General features: G+C 38.7%; 1 protein-coding gene across 3 annotated transcripts; it reads right to left on the bottom strand.

Annotated features, from left to right (window-relative positions):
- Window positions 1–263: 263 nt before the first annotated feature.
- On the bottom strand, window positions 264–22,714 carry Apip (APAF1 interacting protein). Of its 3 annotated transcripts, none has more exons than XM_090347890.1 (7): window positions 22,558–22,714; window positions 16,971–17,071; window positions 10,458–10,506; window positions 9,792–9,909; window positions 9,395–9,530; window positions 5,523–5,690; window positions 264–4,136 (listed from the first exon to the last, which is right to left on the bottom strand). In XM_090347890.1, the coding sequence occupies exons 1-7, from the start codon at window positions 22,612–22,614 to the stop codon at window positions 4,037–4,039; spliced, it is 729 nt and encodes a 242-aa protein (XP_090204016.1). In that variant the 5' UTR covers window positions 22,615–22,714; the 3' UTR covers window positions 264–4,036. The 3 variants fall into 3 exon arrangements, with proteins under 3 accessions (XP_090204016.1, XP_090204018.1, XP_090204017.1); XM_090347892.1 differs by lacking the exon at window positions 22,558–22,714 and adding an exon at window positions 22,382–22,477; XM_090347891.1 differs by lacking the exons at window positions 10,458–10,506; window positions 22,558–22,714 and having other exon boundaries at window positions 16,971–17,059.
- Between the last annotated feature and the right edge of the window lie 35 nt (window positions 22,715–22,749).

Raw genomic sequence — 22,749 nt, 5'->3', positions numbered from 1 at the left:
TTGCTAGCCTTGAGCAAAAAGTGTCCAAGGACAGTGCCCAGACCCTGAGTTCAAGCCCCAGGACTGGTTAAAAAAAAGAAAGAAAGAAAAAAAAAAGAACATGTATGATTTTTTTCATTAACATGTTAGCTAGAATATGTCTGGAAATTTAGAGAAGATACAAAATCAGGTAAATTTATCTAAGTATATCCCTATGTATGTTATCTTGAACGACTGTAAAAAACATGAATCAAGTGCTTGGATGTGCATTTACTGAGATTTATTTATTGAGGTTGGTAAGCTGTAATAGAATTTAGAGCTAAAGGCACAGGACCAATTCCCAGTTCTTTAGCTTTCAGGTCTCCAGCAGGCAAGGTTTCTGAATCTGTGTCTTCCTTTGCAACATGGAAGTTCGTTCAAAGAGAAAACAGAGTGTTTTTTGTTTGTTTTGCTTTCTACAAGTGGGAAGAGGGCTATGGAAACTCATAGGGAAATGACCTTGTCACTAGAATCTTATAGTGTTGGGTGGAAGGTGATAACTTTGAGAAGAGGACTAGATGAGTAAAAGATCTTGTTATACTGTAAAATTTTATGCAATCACTACTAAACACAGTTAATGCATTAAGTGATTCATAGTTTGCTAATGGGAAGACTCATAAAAATTAATGACATTCAACAGAAATACCAGATAACCTTTATTGGGTCTAAGGTTTTTAAAAAATATTCTTCCCTCACGTTTCTTCTTTTGAGATGTAATCTATTATTGATTTATATTAAAATTCCTCTCCTAATTCTGTCCCAAACAGGGACATTCTATTTTTCTTCGGCTTAGTGCTCTCACAGTAGAATTGTGAAGAGATGAGACAGACATTTCATTTACTCTTTGCACATCTGCCTTAATACTGTTGAAGGGCTAAGAGTCATGTTCTCAGCATTAACTGATATCTACTTCCTGATTCTATGGAGAGGTGATGTAGTCTTCAAGTTTACAGCAGTAATATTTTAGGGGTACCATTTCCCTCCAGTCTTTGGCAGGGACATTAATTGCCCTGAGTATGTCTATTGCCATTCTCTTCCCTGTTGTGCACTTCTTGAAGCACCAATCAATGATATCAAATACATAAGCACACAGATGGTCATTAGGTTTTCAGCTGGGAGCCTTTCATGAGCATCCCTTCCTTCGTTCTTTCCTTCCCTCCCTTCTCTACCTTTATCTTTCATTCTTTCTTTCTTCCTTAGTTTCTTTTGTTCTCTTCTTTTTTAACACTCTAGAATCTAAGGCAGAAGGAGTATGAGTTGAAGGCCAGCTTAAGATATAAAGACTATCCCAATAGCAAATAAAAAAAATAGAAAAAAAGGGACCAGGGCAAGCTACTCATCATACATTCCCAGCGACCCAAATCCCCAACTACTCCACCTTCCACATTCCCACCACCACTCAGTAGTCTACTTAAATTCTGAATCCATCTACGGATTAAGCCATTGATTAAGGCAGAGCCTTTATGATCAAAACCACTTCCCTAAAGCCATGTTAATGAATATTGCCTGTATTGGGAACCTAGCTTTAATAGTAAAGCCTTCATATTCAAACCAAATCTCTTTTCTGTTTTAAAAACTCTTGCAGGAAAGAATAGTTTCTTTAAAAGTGATATAAACATTGTTAGTCCTGTATCTGATTGCTTTGACTACAGCTATTGAGATCTAGTCAAGTTTTCCTTTTCCAATGGGAAATAGTTGGATTGAAATGTAAGACAGAACACTCCTCAAGGTTGCCATAGTTGGGGAACATTCTCTGGGAATTATATTTGAAGTACCTGTCACAAAAGAGTTGGGTGGGCCCAAACCACTCCAAGATGACAATCTCATGACTAAAATATGTTAATCCTTTATTCAATCAGAGTGAATGGCATATCTTGTATTTAATGAAATAAAAAAAATTTGATCTAGTTCTCTTGCCAGTTTAATCCTTTTCTCATAACTAACCTTTCCTTCTCAAAGTAGGAGAATCTGAGAGAACAAGAGGCATACAAAAAAGCTAGGAGCCACCTACCTCTGTCAGTAGAAGAGGGTAAAGGAAAACTAATGATAGAAAAAGGAAATGGACTGAGAGGGATCCTGGTAGAAGCAAATCTTACTGACATTTAGCAGGACATTTAGCTGTATTTGGAATACATGTTTATTTCAAGTGTGAGGTGAGGTTGGTCATCTGAGAGTTGGTAGAGAGTGAATGTTAGAAATTTAATGAAAAAGAATGTCATAAAGTGGGTCAAATACCAGGGCTGCACAACTTGTTTCATACTGAAGCAACACACATACAAATATACAAATACAGGCAATGTAATGAAAAATGCTAACAGACTAGGTACAGGTGAAACTGGAACAGTTGGAGGCAAAGACCTGTGTGAATGAGCTCCGAAAGGTAATTTAGATGTGAGAAAATGGGTTCATTTTTTAGAAGTAATACATTATTAGTTTATCATTATCAATTAAAACCAGTCGGGGCTGGGGATACAACTCAGTGTTAAAGTGCTTGCCTGGAACATTTGAGGCTCTGGATTCAATCGCCATCACTACTGGGGAAAAGAGTTAACCAAATAAAAACTTAAAGATCAAGTTGGCCTTGCTTGCAGCTACGCTATTAAGAAACCAAAAACCCAACCCTTTGTAGCTTAATGTACACACCCATAATCCCAATACTCAGGAAGTTTATGCTGGGTTCTATATCCACTTGGTCTAGACAACATACATAGCCATCTCAAAAGAGAAAATAAAACAACAAAATAACAAACCTCATTTTCTGATGAACCACAGTGCTGGCTGTTGGTTTAGTGAGACTGAGTTGGTGTCACCCAACTTGAATTTCAGAGATGATCTTAAGCAAGTCCCATATATTACATTACAGGTTGAACAATCTTTATCAGAAATGCCTGGGACCAGAAGTAGTTTGGAATTGGAATATTTGCATATGCATAATATTTTCAGCACACAGCCCAAGATTAAATACAAAGTTCAGTTACATACAACTCAGAAGCAATTTCCCATAGTACTTTAAATGAATCTGAAGTTGACTATACTGCCATATAGGTTAGGTGGGAGATCTTCCTCTGTACATTGTGTGTTTTGTTCTCACAGAACTTTAGAGTTTTCAGATGCTCAGAGAAACACTACAGCTTATAGAGAAATCTATAAAACTGCTTAACATCAAATATGAGGATACATTTTAGTATTAATAGTTCACATAAATATTATGTACTAAGAGTAGCTTGTACCTGTAAGTCTAGCTATTCAGGAGGCGGGTATCTGGATGTTCACGGATAGAGGCTAATCAAAGACAGAAAATGTTCACAAGACTCCATCTTTAAATAACCAACAAAAAATCAGGACTGGAGGCATGGCTCAAGTGGTAGAGCACAAATTAAGCAAGCAAGCTGAGTGAGCACAAAACTCTCAGTGAACACAATTTTTTTTTTTTTTTTTGCCACCCTGGGGCTTGAACTCAGGGCCTGAGTAATGTCCTTAGGCTTCTTCCTCAAGGCTAGAGCTAGCTCTACCACTTGAGCCACAGCATCATTTCTGTCTTTTTTTCCATATATGTGGTAACCAGGAATCGAACCTGGGTCTTCGTGCATGCTAGGCAAGCACTCTACCACTAGGCCAAACTCTTGGCCTGAATACAATTTGTTAAAAAAAAATCAAGAAAGTGTTTACTCCATAATGAACTGGAACTTTCCCAACAAAATCTGTTGTCATTAGCAGCTTTAAATATTCAGACAAATTCTCCGAGCATATACAAAGAGAAATTAAAAACAAATATTTTGTTGTTACCAACATAAAAATACAAATAAACATACACTGAGTAAAAAACATTTATTCCATTGCCTTGTTGCTTGAAATTATAAGAATAAAGCAAAAATGCTCAATGTCAGAAGAGACTATGACCATTTGTAGTATTCAGTGACAAATTAATGGCATCCTGGACATTTCAATTCATTTAAAAAAAGGACAAGTCTCACTTAATAGGTTGGCATTTAACTCTGTAGGTAAACTTCCACTTGGCTTACACAATTCCATTCTCTCCAACTGGTAACTGTGTGGGATTGAGTCCTGCTTGCATCATTGATACGGCGATATCAAACAAATAGTCATAACACTCACACCTGTGAAAGAAAAAGCAGAGGAACAGAAGGTGTTCACTGAAAAAGAGTTTTCAACCCTAAACATCCACTCCTCTCTAGCTAGTTAACTCTGCCTTGTTTCTACTGCCTAGATGTTTTCTTTGGGTACTGTATAGAGAGGTTACAGTTACATTTGTCAGGTAGTGGGTGCATTACTTCTTGCACACTGATACCCCTTTTCCTATTTTTGTCCGCATTTCCCTCCACTCACCCCTCCCGATCATCTTGTTTTCCCCCATTCCCTTTGAACCTAGATTTTTTCTAGTTTTGCTCCTAAAAATTTTAGAACATCCAAAAGATTCACCTGCAACTGAGCAAACCGAGCAAACACACTACATACTTCTCAGAAAAGCTGCCATTGGTTTACACCTGTAATCCAAGGCAATCAGAAAGCTAAGATCTAAGGAGTATGGTTTGAAATGTAGGCAGAAAAGTATGCAAGACTCTTCCCTCCAAATAGCTAGTAAAAAGTTGAAAGGGGAACTGTGGCTCAAATGGTAGAGCATTAGCCTAGAGCAAAAGTCCAAGGACCTGAGTACATGCCCCAGTATCAATACAGTAATTAATGACTTAATAGTTGTAAATAGTATACTAGAAAATAGTATAAATAATTAAAGTATTAAAAAATTACTTTTCCTGGGCCAGGAGTTTGGCCTAGTGGTAGAGTGCTTGCCTAGCATGCACGAAGACCTGGGTTTGATTCCTCAGTACCACATATACAGAAAAAAAAGCTAGAGTGGTTCTGAAGCTCAAGTGGTAGAGCTCTAGCCTTGAGAAAGTCCAAGGACAGTGTTCAGGCCCTGAGCTCAAGCCCAAGACCAGCAAAAAAAAAAAAAAAAAGAAAAGAAAAAAAAATACTTTTCCTTTATGCAGTTTGGAAATAAAATTCACATTATTTAAGATCAGTGTCTTGCCGGGCACAGTGGCTCACACCTGTAATCCTAGCTACTCAGGAGGCTGAGATCTGAGGATCTCGGTTCAAAGCCAGCCTGGGCACTAAAGACTGGGAGACTCTTATCTTCAATAAATCACTAGAAAAGCAGAAGTGGCACTGTGGCTCAAGGGGTAGGGTGGTAGCCTTGAGCTGAAGAGCTCAGGGACAATGCCCAGAGTCCAAGCCCCACGACCAAGAAAAAAAAAAATCAGTTTCTTTTTCTTCTTGTATCGGAGCTCCTCCAAATAACAGCTGATCCTGTAATGGCTTCTAAATGAATCAAGGCATAGTAAAAAATAAGTACTAGAAATAAGGCTATTTAAATTTAGACCAAATTTATCAATAAAACACAAAAATAATACTTCCTTTTGCGTATTATCCCATTCTGAGTGTGGTTACTGACTTGTTCCAAATGCTCTTGCATTTATACTTACATGGTTTTGGCCTTCTCCCAGGTTTCTCCCCACACATATACTCCATGGCGCCTGACAAGTACTGCACAAGAGTCTGGGTACTCATTCATTGCTTGGGCCATCCGTTCTTTAAGGTCTTTTTCCTCAGGAGTGTTCTCAATAATGGGTACCACTAACATATCATCATACCTGGAAGACAAACAAGCATTTCATTATCTACCAAAACAAACAAAGCTATTCACATATACAATTTGTCATTTTTTTCAAGTCACCATTCAGATATTCTCTCTCTAGAAAGCCATTCCAAATTACGAACAAGATAGTGCATGTTTTTCTGGGTATCTTACATAAACATCTATATCAAAAGATACCATGGGAATCTGGCAGACATTCCTTAGTGGCAGAAATTTGTAGAGTGTATCAAAACCTAACAAAGAAATCATCAAGACCATACAAGTACTTCCTTGAAGCAGAGACAGTCATAACATTTTTCACAGGAGATGGGAAATGATACATCTTAGAATCACAAGTGTAGATGAATTAAAAAATGGAACTATATATTAAGTAGGAATTTTCCAACAACATACAATCATTGTATTTCATCTCTGCATCTTTCTTAAATATCTTGAACAGAAAAACTAGTAACTACCAGTGTGGCTATGGCCAGAAGAAGAACTACTGAAGGTAAGGCATGTATATTCAGTATATTCAGGATATTGTGGAGCATTAGAACTTATCTCCACTTTGTACTCAGTAAACACATGTGATGAGATTAGAATATAATGATACTTAAAATAACATCTTATCTACCAATAAAATTAAGTCTATTTTTTCTTAAAAATGTTTTTAAATTGTTACTATAAAATTGATGAACAGAGGGGTTAGTTTCATATGTTAGGCAATGGGTACCTTTTAAGCCTATTCTTGTTGATTACTTATAACCAACCAAAACTCAACCAAATAATTCCTTTTTTAAAATTTTATTAAAAGATGTTATTAACACTGATTTTTATATATTTCAAATGACATGTTTAACAAGTATTCAAAAAGGGAATCTCTATATCGAATTAATCTTTTTACATGAATTTCTCTTGCATTATTAGTATCATATCTGCCTTTCAACACCTCTGTAGAGAGAAAACATAATACAAGAGTTCCACCTAAAGTGTTAATGGGCCTTACTACATTGAAGGAGGGTAAAGATTAAGTTATTTCCACGTGAACAATTAATTGGCTAGCCATTATATTATCAGTGTGGAGCTGCCATTCTTTCACTTTAGATGGAAAAAAAGTAATTGCAAAATATTCTTAAATATGAAAGAGATGAGTTGGTAAAACTGACCAGCAGTAACCACAAAGTAACCTTTTCCTCTGGTATACACTGAAGCAGTTAGAAATATTTCTTGGTGTAAAATTGTTTCACAATAAAGCAAGATCTGAGAGCTAATTCAAGGCAATTCCCTATTTCCCAGACAGGTTACAGATCCCAACATTTAAATAAGAAACAGAGGTAGGTTGGTCCTGTGACCCTCAGTGTTCTAGAAATTTTCTTTTTACTCTACCACATGTAGATATGTTGTTTTCAACCAAGAGGACAATTATATGAATACATGTAGATACTTGTAACCTCACTTAGTAAAGAAATAAGGGTTTGGGCTTTCTGTTTTGTTTTCCGCCTGTGTGCTGAAGATGCAACACAGGGCCCTGTGAAAAGTTAAAACATTCTACCACTGTGCTGCACTGATAGCTCTGTTCTTTTCTTTTCTACAGGTAGACTTCAATAGAATCAAGAATATTAAAATTCCATCCTTTCTTATGTCTTCCAGATTTTGTTAATTTTTATGAGTAGACTTTTGAGATTCTACCTAGATACCAATAAAATATTATTATTGTCTCCTGAACTAGGATAATGACCCTACTTTTACTACTCATTACCTAATGGGGCAAAAATGAAATTGTAAAGGTTATCTTAAAACCAAAGCTCAGGGGGCCGGGAGTTTGGCTTAGTGGTAGAGTGCTTGCCTAGCATGCATGAAGAGCAGGGTTCAATTCCTCGGTACCACATACGTAGAAAAAAAGCTGGAAGTGGTGCTGAGGCTCAAGTGGTAGAGCTCTAGCCTTGAGAAAGTCCAAGGACAGTGCTCAGGTCTTGAGCTCAAACCCGGGACTGGCAAAAAAAAAAAAAAAAAAAAAAAAAAGCTTGGTGTTCAGTGGTAGAGTGCTTGCATAGTGTGTGAAAGGCCCTGCGTTCTGTCCCTAATGTCCCCCCCTCACTAAGTATTTATTCTTTCAAGATTCTGAAACATTTGAAATGAAATGATATACAACATATACATGTATATACGCGCATACATATATACATGTACATATACACATATGCCTAAAATCTATTTACTCAGGAGGCTGAGACCATAGTTTAAAGCTGGCCTGGTCAGGAAAGTTGGTGAGATTTTTATTTCCAATTAACTAGCTAAAAGGCCAGAAATAGCTACATGTCCCAAGTGGCAGAGCTCCAACCTTGAGTATAAAAGCTAAGATGTGCCCTGGCCCACACACAAATATATATATATATATATATATATATATATATATATATATATATATATATATATATATATATATATAGTTCTGAGGCTTGAACTCTGGGCCTGGGCACTGTCTCTGAGCCCCTCACTGCTCAAAGCTAGCTCTCTACCACTTGAGCCACAGCGCCACTTCTGGCTTTTTCTATTTCTGAGGAATCAAACCCAGGGCTTCATGCATGGTAGGCAAGTAGTCTACCCCTAAGCCACATTCCCATCCCCACAAATGTATATATTATGCATAACAAATGGCCACTGATGCCATTCTTTAATCTGTAATAGATGCACTATTATGCTCTGCCTCACCTCCCCACATGACTCTGATCTATGTTTATTTCATCTCCATAGCATTAAAGGTATCGGAAACTCACAGCACCCAATGGGACGCTTCCTTCAAGACCTAGATATATAAATGGCAGTATGGAGCTCTACTTGCTTTGGTATGTGTGTTTTTCAAAATGAAAATATCGAGCTTTTGTAAATAGGTATTCTTACAGTGCTGAGGAACGCTGTTAGGCACATAATGAATATGAAGTGAAATCAAATGAAATTAACTTCCCAGCACACCAGTTTAAACATGTATTTTCTGTTACATGTACTAACATTAAGATATTGCTGTTAAGAACACTTTAGTACAACTGGCATCCTCTTCCTCTAAACAAGGCCAAGGAGAATCAAGAACCTTTAGGAAAATTACAAAGTGCGAAGGCTCAGAAGAATGCTACTGAACTCAAAGACAAGGCTTAGCTTGTGCCTCAGCACTGGGATATGCTTTCTCGTGACACTAAGCATCGAGATTTATGAATAATGTCTACATTTCTGGGGGGTGTGAGATTTATTTAAACTTATCTAGAAGGTCACTGTTCTATACTTAGCATCCATGCTCCCTTCTACACTTAAAAAAATTGAGTTCTACTTAGTTCAAATGAATGGAAACCTTCCAAAATTATATATATATATATATATATTATAGAAATACTAAATTAAATCAACAAGACATTGCAACAGCAGTTCTGGATCAAACTTCCTGAAGGCAATGTGAAGAAGAGATCTTACTCTCTGACTGCCTCAATAGAGGGATATAATTTTTCCATCTCTACAGAAACCCTAGCCAAGATTTTTTTCCCCCTTTAACAAACATTTCCTTATTCATGATGCTATTAATTTCCCAAGCTAGGGAAGGGTGGAGGAGGAATTGTCTTGCTGACAAAGAGATCTAGAAGAAGTATAATATCTACAGCATCTCATTATATGTATAAAAAAGATAAGTTATCCTATTTATCAAGGAAAAAAAGCTAAAAAGAGAAATACCTATAATACCCTCCTGAGGTACATTTCTGTATTCCTTTAATCATCTCCTGATGTGTAATTTTAAATTCCCGTCCTGGGAAAAGAAGGGTGGCCATGACAGCAGCTTTGGAGTGAGTATGAATCACTGCACCTGCTCCTAAAGGAGGAAGAATAGAGTCACGTGATCAGAGAAGCCATGCTATGCTTTTAAAAGACAAACTACACAAACACAAGTCAGACGGGGTATGGGGGGGGGGGAAGCCAAGTACAATGATAATGGATGTTCAGATGTGAATGGGTGAAAACGCCGAAAATGTCTATTCTTAGTAGGTATTCAAAAATGTTAACTAAAATAATAACAATAATAATTTAAAGAGCCTTCTCTCTTCTCTTGATGTCAAACACATTTTCTGTTTACCTCTCATTGTGTAAGCATTCATGAAAAGAGGGGTACACTGGCTTTTCTTTAGCTTCTTAGATGCTGGAGGTCCACTCAGGTCCTGTTCATTTATATCACACACAAACATGTCTTCTGGCTATTTGCAGGAGAGAAAGAACACAAGGCTCATTATAATATCAATTAGAAATATCATTTTCTTGCCAGTATGTATGCAATTCAGTATATGTAACATGTGGAATAATATTCCCAGCATTAACATACAGTGATACTGTTTAGAATTTTGAAATAAAGCTAACTTTTCATTGGACTAGCTTTGCTACAATCAAATATACATTAAACTGAGCCAACTGAGACCATCAACCTGCTTAGCCCAACCTGATTAAGATAGTGTGATTAGGCTGCATAAACTATAATCATCTTGCTTGTAATTCAAGACTGCATTGCCCACTTTTGCCCTCTACAGGCTGAAAGAGATATCAAAACATACACTGGGTGCATATAAGATACTTAAACAGTAAAAAAACAACTCAGTAATCACTCTACAAATATTTAATAATTACTTAACTGTCTGTTCACTGTTTAAATGAGTACAATATAACCACCCTGCAGGATTAACATAGTCTTTTAGAAGTAACTCCAGTTCATAAAGCAATAGTCAAACAGAGAAGTATCCCTTTACTATACCTGAATTCGTTCCTTTTGCACTCCTGAAGGAGCAATGTAGATTTCATTGCTGGTAACACAAAATATAAACATGGGTGTTTATTTAATGAATTCTCTGCTTTTGCAAAAAGCAGTATCCTTGCATTCTAATCATCAATGCTCTTTATAAATTAAGTCAGGTCCGGGAGTGTAGCCTAGTGGTAGAGTGCTTGCCTAGCAAGCATGAAGCCCTGGGTTCAATCCCTGGTACCACATACATAGAAAAAGCCAGAAGTGGTACTGTGACTCAAGTGGTAGAGCTCTAGCCTTGAGAAAGTCCAAGGATAGTGCTCAGGCCCTGAGTTCAAGTCCCAGGACTGGCAAAAAAAAAACCCCAAAACACACATACACACACACACCAAAAAAAAAAAAATAAGTCATATAAACAGCTAGCTAGTTAATTAAGGGCTTAGGCTACACAGAAAAAAATACCAAATTCTCTTAATAGTTTTGTAATGCTGGAAGCACAGAAAACTTTGTTGATTGCCTGCCTGCCTCCCTCCTGTCCTTCCTTCTTTCTTCATTTTTGCCAGTCCTGGGGCTTTAATTCAGGTCCTGAGCACAGTTTTTGGACTTTCTCAAGGCTAGAGCTCTATAATCTGAGCCACAGGTCATAAAGCCACATGGCTTTTTTCTATGTCTGTGGTACCAATCAATTGAACCTGGGTTTTCAGGCATGCTAGGCAAGCATTCTACCACTAGGCCAAACTCTTGGCTCGCTTTTTTCTTTCACATGTACTTATTTCTTGTCAAGGTACAAAATCAGTGGTAACCAGGGTTCTATCTACTTAGTGGAAATAAAAATGTATTGAATATGTTAAGTATTTTCTCAGCATCTCAGGGTCTGAATAAGGCTGGGCACTGGTGGCTCATGCCTGTAATCTAGCTACTCAGGAGGTTAAGATCTGAGGATAGCGGTTCAACATCAGCCCAGGCACCAAAGTCTCTGAGACTCTTATCTCTAATTAAGCACAAGAAAACAGGAGGTGGTGCTATGGATAAAGTGGTAGAGTGCTAACCATGAGTTGAAGAGCTCAGGGACAGCACCCACGCCTACAAGAAAAACAAAAATAAACAACAGCAACAACACAAACCTGAATAAGCAGACTTTATCCAATCATATGTGAAATGTAGTTGTTCTAAAGTCCAACTGGGGAACACAGACTCATGCAAAGTATTAGGTTTACTTTCGAAAGGCTGTTATTATAAACTGTGACGTTCAGAGACCTCTTCTGGACAAGTTTATTAAATCACAACATTAACACTGAAACTTTGGAACTGTTTCCTATTTTCAGAGTACATGTATCTTGGAAAATGTGTGGCAAGAAAGCTCAAACAATTGTGAAATGTTAAAAATGTAAGCTGGGCATGGTGGCTCATGCCTACAATCCCGGTATTTGGGATGCTGGGGCAAAAGAATCGTGAGTTCAAGTCCTGACTATCTTTTAAAAAAAAGTTGCCTATGGAGATCTTTGTTACAGGATGTAGTGTTAAGGGAATTGCTAATCCCTACAATGATATTCTCAAACTTGATCTGCAGATCTGTAAATTAATTTCAAAAACTCTTGTAAATTCAATCTACCCTCAAAAAAAAAAAAAAAGAAAAAGGTCCTTTGACTTTCTGACCAGTTTCTGTTACTGCCCAATGTATTGATGAGCAGCCACATAAATGTAAATCAAGGAAATGCCAGAACCTGGTACCCTAACTTCTGCCACTGAGGTTCAGCTATAAGGACACTGAACAAATATCCAGGCCTCTCGGTGAAAATGAGGATGGCTTGCATTTAGTTGTCAAAGTTAGCCTATGAATAAACCTATAGACTTGGAACTAACAAAGGTCAGTGAAATGGAAGTCTCAGCGAATTCAAGTGTAGAAAATCAATGCCTGATGATGTGCTTGACAGAAAGTTCACATTGATTAGCTCTCCTAGGTATGCTCTCTGCTACAAAAGATAACAGAAAAGCATTCTTCAGGAGCCTGTGGAAATGGGAAAGAATCATCCAGTAAAACTGGCCCTTTCAAACACCAGTGATCTAACAGGTAAGACAGGCTAGACTGGGTGTAGGACTTCTGAATAGAGTTAAATTATACAGTTCTGGAAACAGCTAACCACAGTGCTGATCAACAAACTCCATCTACAAAGTAAGAAAACCAAGGAGACCTGATCTCTTTGTTCCAGTGATTTGTCATGCTGTCTGTTTTTTCTTTTTCTTTCTTTCTTTCTATATTACTGCCTCAAAGTTAGATTTCAGTTAACTTTGGATGAGTAAGATTAGCTAAATAAGTTTTAGACAAAAGTTTATTAACCCATTAGCAGGTGTAAAGAGATAGTTGAATAAAACATAAATACGATAGAACTTTTATTTTTGGAGGGAAACACGCCAAAGACTAAAGTCAACTATCTGTTTGGTACTATATGCTACAAAAAAAAAAAAAAACAACACAAAAAAAACCCAACACTTTGAATTTCAAGGTATTAAGTGCTGTAAGGGACCTCTCTCTCTCTCTCTCTCTCTCTCTCTCTCTCTCTCTCTCTCTCTCTCTCTCTCTGTCTGCCAGTTGTGGGGGGCTTGAACTCAGGGTCTGGGCTCTATCCTGGCATCTCTCTGTTCTTAAGGCTAGCACTCTACCACATGAACCACAGTGCCACTTCTGGCTGTTTCTGTTTATGTGGTAATGAAGAATTGAATCCAGGGCTTTATGCATGCTAGGCAAGCGCTTTGACACTAAGTCATATTTCTAGCCTAAGTGACTTATCACTACTACCTGTTCTTTCATTGTATAGTAGGCAGGAAGATAAAACTCAGGTTCATGCTCTAGGTTTACTGGGGTCAATTTTTGATTGCTCTCTGGTCTTTAAAAAGTCATTTAAGGGGCTGGGCGTTTGGCCTAGTGGTAGAGTGCTTGCCTAGCATGCACAAAGACCCTGGCTCAATTCCTCAGTACCACATACCTAGAAAAAAGGCGGAAGTGATGCGGTGGCTCAAGTGGTAGAGCTCTAGCTCGGGCCCTGAGCTCAAGCCCACGACTGGCAGGAAAAAAAAGTCATTTAAATATTATTAAGCTTCAGTGGTATGGATTTATTAACTGTAATCTTAATCAAATACAACAAGATTAGTGGCTCTGATGCCTATCAACATTATATGTGAAAAGTAGGCTATACTAAATTTGAATGGAAGGAATTAATTTAAACACCATAGTGGCTGAGAAGCCTGGAATTAGCATGATTACTATAATTTTCTGGGTATCACATTTCCTCCTAGTTTAACTCATTTGCAGGTCTTAAGTTGTCTTTTATATACATCTGGGTACCAAACACTAATAGCGTAAACTGAACTTTGAGATCAGTCAACTATTCTGTATTCCCAAAGAGCTATCGTTTTTATTATTTGGAACATACAAGTTTGGGGGCTGATACCTCATTCTAAGTTTATGTCCAAAGAGACAAAGCCAAATCATCACTAGCAACATGACATTGATGATGAAGCCAGTTTTGTGGGTTCACAATATTTTATTACAAAACATCTACCTTTATTCAGTAAAGCCCACATTTTGAGAGTCCAAGCATATGGCCATAAAACTGTGGCTCTTTCCATGAACTGCCTCTAGGAGGAGCTCCTGACCTGCTGAGACTATCCAAAGAAAGAGTTACACATGATGTAACTTTCCTGTAAATTAACTACAAAGCTATAAAAGCCATTGCATTTTAAAAGATGGGCCAGTAAGTTATTTATGGTGCCACACACAATCACAGTGCAGGGATTCGTAAGGCCCTGCTAGAAAGAATGGCCCTTTATAAACTTCTGTTTAAAAAAATTACTATTTGAGTTCTGCACCCGCACTTTCTTTGGGCTCCTTCCCACCACACACCGCCTCAAGCCCTCTATTGTATTTCGGGCCTGGTACCAGTGCTTAGAGATAGGCACCTCAGGATTTGTCTGCCTACAATGACTTTAAACCATGATTCTTAGATCTCAAGCCTCTTGAGTAACTAGGATGATAGGTCTGGATCCCCACTCTTTTGTTTGGTTTCGGGGAGGGGGGGTGTTAAAGGGGTCAATTAGAAATGATTACTTTGAGCTCATTTTGGTGAGAAGTTCCATTTTGTTCGTAGAAAATCTATTCCTGCACATAAAACTAAGAGTAGTAACTAAACGCAACATTTAGAATGTAATTCATTATACAATAATACAGCAGGAAAATCAGTTCAACTTCTAAATGAGTAAATAAAACAAAGCTAAACTTGTTAGTATAGGGTTTATCTTGAATCGACCAATATGAAAGCTTGCACAGGCTGAAATGACCCTGGAGGACCTGGCACAGATGGATATTCATAGCCATCTAAGTGCAGCATGATCTTATTGGGACTCTGAATGCATCCTCACACTCACAACTGTGTCATTGCAAGCTAAGAGCTTCCCCACTGTTCAGTTAATATTTCATGAGTTATTTGGTAACTTGAAGCAGATGAAGTTACCATGGCATCTTCTTGGAGTATGTATCAAATTCCTTTTGGTCAAAATGTTTTAATTTCATTTTTACAGTTCATTTTTTTCTAATGCGATACAGCCTCGTTGGGTGAGAGGCATTAGATGTAGACTTATTAGTATATAAACATATTAAGAATTCTCTTTTTGTGTGTGTGTGGAGGGGGGTGACATGGGGCCTGGGCGCTGTCCCTGAGTTCTTCAGCTCAAGGCTACTGCCCTTGAGCCACAGTCCCACTTCCCATTTTCTGGAGATAAGAGTCTCTTGTTCTTTAGGGTTGGCTTTGAACCTTAATCCTCAGATCTCAGTCTCCTGAGTAGCTAGGATTACAGGCTTGACCCATTGCACCAGGCTAAGAATCCATTTTTTTTTTTAAATGAAAGTAAACTAGGATAAAGAAATACATTTCTCACTTTATTTTAGAAATCCTTGAGAAAATGAGACCCTTTAGCCTTTACTTTAATTGTTAGCAAAGTATCTATTCTTCATCTTTTGGAAGAAAAGATGTTGACTAAATCTAATGAACAATAAAAAGTACTCTCTTTGCTGGGCACAGTGGCTCATAACTGTAATCCATCTACTAAGGAGGCTGAGATCTGAGGATCGAGGTTCAAAGCCGACCCAAGCACTAAAGTCCATGAGACCCTTATCTCCAATTACCACCAGGAAACTGGAAGTGGCACTGTGGCTCAAGGGGTAGGGCAGCAGCCTTGAGCTCAAGAGCTCAGGGACAGCACCCAGGCCCAGAGTTCAAGCCCCACAATCGACCGAAAAAGAAAAAAGAAAAGGAAAAGTAATCTCTTTCTGCTTCAAGTTTAGTGCTCTATTTTGCTCTCTAAAGAATAAAGACCAGAAGGTGCTATGTTCATTAATAATGCTTGTCAGATGCTGGTTGGTGCCTCATGGCTATAATCTTAGCTACTCAAGAAGCCTAGATCTGAGAGTTGCAGTTCAAAGCCAGCCCTGGCAGACGTCTTTGAGACTCTTATCACCACTAAAACTACCAAAGAAATTGGAAGTTAAGCTGTGGCTCAAGTGGTACAGCACTATATTTCAGCAAAAGTAGCCTACGAGTCCAGGTGCTGGTGCCTCATGCCTATAATTTTAACTACTCAGGAGACTGAAATTTGAGGATCACAGTTTGAAGCCAGTCCAGGCAGGAAAATCTCTTATCTCCAATGAACTAACTAAAATGCTGGAAGTGGAACTGTGTCTCAAAGAAGTAAGCACTAGGTTGGGGCAAAAAAACAGCTCAGGGACAGTGCCTGTGCCCTTAGTACAAGCCCCAGGACTGGGACAAAAAAGAAAAGAAAAACTTTCTTGCAATAGGCTTACAATTGTTTCTTAAAGCTACTTTGGGACTTCCTTTTAACTTTTAGGATTTTTTTTTTTGCCAATCTTGGGGCTTGAACTCAGTGCCTGAGCACTGTCCTGGGCTTTCTCAAGGCTAGAGCTCTACTACTTGAGCCACAACACAGCTTCTGGCTTTTTCTATATATGTGGTACCAAGGAATAGAACCTAGGTCGTCATGCATGCTAGGCAAGCACTCTTATCACTAGGCCAAACTACCGGCCTGCAAATATCCTACTGAGTGATTTATTGACTTCTATTTTCTTTTGGGTGATAGGGTACTTGAACTTAGGGCTTCATGCTTACTACCACTTGAACCATACTGCTACACTTTGATACTTGTTATTTTTTGGACAGGATCTCACATTTTTTCTTGTGGTATTTACAAACGTCTAGGTATGCCTTCCCTGTAGGAGTATAGTTGCTTATTTGTTAGATGGAGTCTCACTAGCTTTTTATTCAATCTCTGCATACTGAGTAGTTGGGATTACAGGTGTGAAACACTACACTCAACCCACTTGACTATTTAGGGGAAAAATGCCTTCATATTACATATAACTAATGATCAGCTCTTCTTTGGCACACCACAAGATAGGTTCTCTGTTACCTGCTCATAAAGGGGAATTGTCAGGAATAAAATTAGTCAGATACTTACCCATGCTTCAAACTAATTCCTCCTCCAGTCCCAGTGACCCAGCCCAAATGGTAAAACTGTTTGCAAAGTTCTGGAATCAGGTATCTTGGATGTTCCTTGTCCTGAAAGAGAAGATAATGATTTTTTTAACACTGACATTTCATGGAGAAATTACTCCCAGTTGGCACCTCTAAAGCTAAGAGAAGGTACAGTTCGGGAAAAAAAATTATAAACTGCTTTAATGTGTAAAAAGAGGATTTACTAGCTAAGTGTGCTGATGCATGCTTGTAACAACAGCTATATGGGCAAAAGTTAGTGATAACTTATCACAAAAAGAAAATGTAAACAAAAGACCTAGGATGTGGGTCTACCCACAGCAGGCACAGGCATGGGTTTAATCCTCCTTCTACCAAACAACACTACCAAACAAACAACTCTATGGAATAGGTTCCAAGAAAAGGAGGAGAATATACTCAGTATTACAAAGAATCTACTGAAATAGCAGGAAGAAAACAGAATCTAGTGCTGCAAGAAACACAATTTAGCATGTCCAGAAAGTTACTGTTATGCAAAACACCTTATAAAGGCAGAGTATGCATGAGATAACTCCAGATCCTCCTGTCTTAGCCTCCTACATACTGGGATTATAGGTAAGTGTGTGTGTGTGTGTGTGTGTGTGTGTGTGTGTGTGTGTGTGTGTGTGTGTGTGTGTGTGTGTGTGTGTGTACGCGCGCGCGCGTATTCCATAGCACCCAGATTCAAATTTTCAAAACAACAACAACAAAAACTTGTTTTACCTGGGTACTAGTGGCTTATGTCCATAATCCCAGCTATTCACAAGGCTGAGATTTGAAAGACTGAAGTTCAAAGCCATTTCAGGCAGAAAATACACGAAAAGCCACTTCCAAATTTACCAATAAAAAGTGGGTTTAAGAGGTAGAAAGCCAAAATAACAAGTATGAGTTTGAGTTCACACTGATACCAAAAAAAAAAAAGACCTGCCCCTTTTTATTGAAGAATTTATTAACATTGATTTTTACATATTTCAAATGATATATTTAACAAACAAGTATTCAAGAAAGGAATCTATATACAATCACTGGGAGTTAGATTTTAGAACATAATTAAAATTAGGATGAGGGTTTGTGTGTCATAGATACATATTAATCTATGTAATAAAACATTATGTATATAGAGTTATAGATTTTTTCTTTTTTTTTTTGCCAGTCCTGGGCTTAAGCTCAGGGTCTGAGCACTGTCCTTGGACTTTCTCAAAACTAGAGCTCTACCACTTGAGCCTCAGTACCACTTCCATTTTTTTTTCTATGTATGTGGTACTGAAGAATCGAACCCAGGTCTTTCTGCATGCTAGGCAAGCATTCTACCACTAGGTCAAACTCCTGGCTCCAAGTCATAGATTTTTATGTCTACGTAGTTGTGTTTATATTTCCAGTACCTTGTCCATAGCATTGGGTATGCAAATATTGAGTCCTCACTCTTGTACTATTTGGATCTAATAGCCACATATTAAGGATACCATGCGCCTTTTGTTCCTTAGGTCTTGACTTGTCTCACTCAACATCATTTGCTCTAGATTCATCCACTTCCCTGCAAATGCCATTATTTTATCTTGTCTGTTGGCTATGTAGAATTCCATTGTGTATATATACCACATTTTCTGTTTCCATTCATCTGCAGTAGGGCATCTGGATTGTTTCCATCGCCTGGCTATTGTGAATAGTGCAGAGATGAACACAGCTGAGCAGGTGTCCTTATCATACCTTGGGTTATGATGTTCAGGATAGATGCCCAGAAGTGGTATGGTAGGATGGTAGGGAAGGTCAATTTTCAGTTCTTTAAGAAACCTTCACACTGCTTCCCAGAGTAGCTGAACTAGCTTATAATCCCACCAGCAGTGCAGTAGGGTTCCTTTTTCTCCACAACCTGCCAGCATCTGTCATTGTCTAAGTTCAAACAGGTATCTCTGATCTTCTCTTAAGCAATCTAGCCATAATTATGCCTGTCCCATAAATAATTTGTTATTTCCTTTTCTTTAGAGACAGAAATGACATTTTAATTATGGCTTAAAGTACAACTAATAGGAAAACTGCAATTTTCCCATCCTAAGAGTGAATTTGCACAGTGAATTGCAAACATTGTACAAAATGATCTGTTATTATAGATCTCCTTTTGTATTTTCCAGTACTGAGCTATCAGAGCAATTAGCCAGCCTGAGGCTGTAGGAATAGCAATGTTAAGCAGATGGTATTATCACCCTTTTTAGTCATTCATATCCACAAGCACAATAACAATGAAAGGAAAATCATCAGTTACCAGGCACCCAGAGAGATACATTTGGCCAAAGGGAAGCCATTCAAACTATCTAGAATAAGAAAATAAATTTCAGAATGTATATTTTACAGAACTAATAATAAGGAGAGGTTTTGATGGTGTCTAATTCTTCCTTGAATATTACTGTTACTTTTCTGTTATTGATAGATTTGGTTTTCAATTAGAATAATTTTGAAACCTATATATATATATATATATATGAAGATTGATTATAATCAACCATTTATACCTTTAGGTTCTAGTGAAAAATAATTTTAAAAACTTTTAATAAATACCAAAAACATGAATGCCTAAAATATTCTTCTATTTTTTAATTTTTTATTGTCAGGGTAATGTACAGAGGGGTTACAGATACATTTGCCAGATAGTGGTGCATTAGCTCTCATACATTGATACCCCTTCTCATGTTTTTGTCCTCATTTCCCTCCCCCACCCCTCCTATATTCTTCTATTTTTTTAATCTTGTTATTTTAAGGAATCTCAGGCTTCACTGTCAACAACATACCATCTCACAACTAACACTGGCTCTAATTCCAGCACCCTAATTTTTCTTTCAAGTTAAGCAAATATTACACAAACCCAGTAAAGGTTTTCTCAGGAAACTCTCCAAACAAATATAAAATAAAAATGTGTCAGGCTGAGGATGTAGCTTAATGGTAAGAATATGCGTTTATTAACATACACACACAAATAATATCAAAGGTATGTAACTGATCAATTGAGGAAGCCAGTAAGATGTTAGAATTGGTCAATCACTTAAAAGTCATGAGGAATCCTGAATTTGCACAGAGCAAAATTAAACACTATTCTCAGGTAACAATAGAATCTAACTGGACACAACTTGCATTGTTATCGGTAACAGTCATGTGTCTAGCAGTCAGTGTTCTACAATTCATAGAGTTGTAAATCATGTCATGTGTCATCCATTGCCCTCCTTTTGGCCTTTCAGTTTTTCCTCTGAAATGGGGCTGGTGCTGATTTTCTCTCTGTGCTTCATCTGATTCTTTCTGGACCATCTATTTTATTCTCCTCTCTGTTTTTATTGATAATTTTCACAATGTCATCTGTACTCAAAAAACTTCTCCCTCCTTTTCCACCATCACACTAAAAAATTCTCAAACAGTGACCACCAGTTCAAGACATGGAGCCTGGCTTTGGCTCTGCCCACTACTGGCTGTGTACTGTAAGGCAAGTCAGTAGTACTGTCCAGAATAATTTCCCTCACATTAATAATCTGGGTTTGTGATTCACAGACCTGTGAAATTCAATGCTAGTAATTGTGCTCTCCCTCTCTTTTCAATTGGCATAAGACTGTCAAGTTATGACATTCCATTTAACTGTCCACCATTGCCTTCTGCAATAGCTTTTTAACATAAAATGGGCCGAAAGAATAATGTCAGAATAACCATGTGATTATCACCAGGCTTGGTGGCTCATGCCTGTAATCCTAACTACTCAAGAAAGCAGTATGGAGGTTCCTCAAAAGGCTAAACATAAGCTGGGCATGGTGACTCTTGCCTGTAATCCTAGCTACTCAGAAGGCTGAGATCTGAGGATCAAGGTTCAAAGCCAGCCTGGGTACTAAAGATCCTGAGACTCTTATCTCCAATTAATCACTAGAAGATGGCAAGTGAGGCTGTGGCTCAAGGGGTAGGGAAGTAGCTTGGAGCTGAAGAGCTCAGGGACAACACCCAGGCCCAGAGTTCACATGACCCACCAAAAAAAAAAAAAAAAAGTTAAAAAAGAAAACTAGTAAGTGGCGAGAAGAAAGCAAGAGACTTGGACGTTGTTTAAGAAGATTAAGAGCCTTCTCTGTACAGATGGATTTAACCTAGATGGAAAGGATGTGAAAAATGAAGTTAGTCCTTTGTGATTGTTGTTCTTGATGTACTTTGTTAGTCTTGTATGATTGTTGTTCTTAATGTACTGTTATTTCTCTTCTCTTCTTTACTTGCCCTTATGGTTAATCTGATGTTGTTACTGTATCTGACTTCATTACCTGGTATATTGTATATATGCTTATTCCTTTATTTGAAGTAGGGAAGGAGGGAAAACAAGATGATTGGGAGGGGTGGGGGAAGGGAAATGGGGTCAAAAACATGAGAAGGGGTATCAATGTATGAGAAATAATACACCTACTACCTGACTAATATAACTGTAAGTCCTTTATACATTATCCCGACAATAAAATTTTTAAAAATGAAGTATATTAGGAATAAATGTGGGCTGGGCACACGCAGAGTTTTGTGTTGGGAAGGGATGCCCTTCAGGAAGATGTGAAAGTCCTGAAATCAGTGTGGACAAGTTGCCTAAAGCAGAGAGATGAAGCACAGATAGAGATGGAAAGACTGTGGGATAGGTGGCAGATCATGTTTGAAAGCTAAGCTGACCCCCCTCTACACCCCCTCCCAGAACCATCTACCAGAAAGGAGTGGATAGATTCTGTAAAAGAGAGAGAGAGGGCCGGGAGTTTGGCCTAGTGGTTAAAGTGCTTGCCTAGCATGCACGAAGACCCGGGTTCGATTCCTCGGTACCACATACATAGAAAAACCAGAAGTGGTGCTGAGGCTCAAGTGGTAGAGCTCTAGCCTTGAGAAAGTCCAAGGACAGTGCTCAGGCCCTGAGCCCAAGCCCAGGACTGGCAAAAAAAAAAAAAAAAAAGAGATAGGGAGAGATGACTTTGGTAGGTGTGTGGTCAGGAGACTCGGAACACCAGTGAAAAGATACTGTTTCCCAGTATTAAAATTTATTTTTCTGGCAGAATTGTACGTTTTCTGGCCGGGAGGTGAGGATTCCCGATGCCTGAGCTGAATGACAGCGAGAGAGGAGGTGAAGTGTAACAAGAGAGAAAAGAAGTGTTCGGTTAGTATCGTGGTTATGGTTAGGACGGCGGACATGAGCATTTTCCCTTTGAAAAATCATTTTTACGATCGTGCCACAGAACCGGTCTAAAATAGTGCAGACAAGGAACAGCTGACAATTAATGCCAATCTACTCGGGGTGTCCCGCGATTTCCACTCCGCTCGTCTTCCCGAGAAGCACCCACAGAAATGGCCCCATCCCTGCCCACCTTCCGTTACCTGTCCCTCTTCAGAGTCTGGTACTTCGACCGTAGTCGATCGCCCAGCAGGAACCTCAGGGGGAGCGGGGGTCTCGGCGAGGAACCCCAGGTGCAAAAGCACCCCGCCGCCACCCCCAGCCCGGCTTCCCGCCGCCAAAGACAAGCCACCGGCAGTGCCCCCACCCACGCTTCTACCTGCGCGCCGCATCGCCGAGAGCAGCAGTCCCCGTCGGGAGCAAGGCTTTCAGACATGGTCAGAACCCGCAGGGTGGGTGCACAGCCCGCCACCCCAGATCTCAGATAACCCCAGCGCTCCACCTGGACTACAGCAGCCAGGCCACAAAGACAATCAGGCGCTGCTGCGGACAGCCTAAGGGCGGGGCTGAC

The sequence above is a fragment of the Megascapheus bottae genome, chromosome 16 (assembly GCF_031878675.1).
Source record: "Megascapheus bottae isolate mThoBot1 chromosome 16, mThoBot2.hap1, whole genome shotgun sequence".
Classification (NCBI taxonomy): Eukaryota; Metazoa; Chordata; class Mammalia; order Rodentia; family Geomyidae; genus Megascapheus; species Megascapheus bottae.
The sequence above is the reverse complement of the archived record's forward strand: the minus strand, read 5'-3'. Positions and strand labels throughout refer to the sequence as shown.

Coding starts and splice junctions, on each gene's coding strand:
- Apip (XM_090347890.1), bottom strand. CDS start 22,614: ATGTCTGAAAGCCTTGCTCCCGACGGGGACTGCTGCTCTCGGCGATGC. Junction 17,072..22,557: donor CTCGGCGATGCGGCGCGCAG/GTAGAAGCGTGG, acceptor CTTCTCTTTCAG/GACAAGGAACATCCAAGATA. Junction 5,691..9,394: donor ACCTCAGGAGGGTATTATAG/GTATTTCTCTTT, acceptor TTTGTCTTCCAG/GTATGATGATATGTTAGTGG.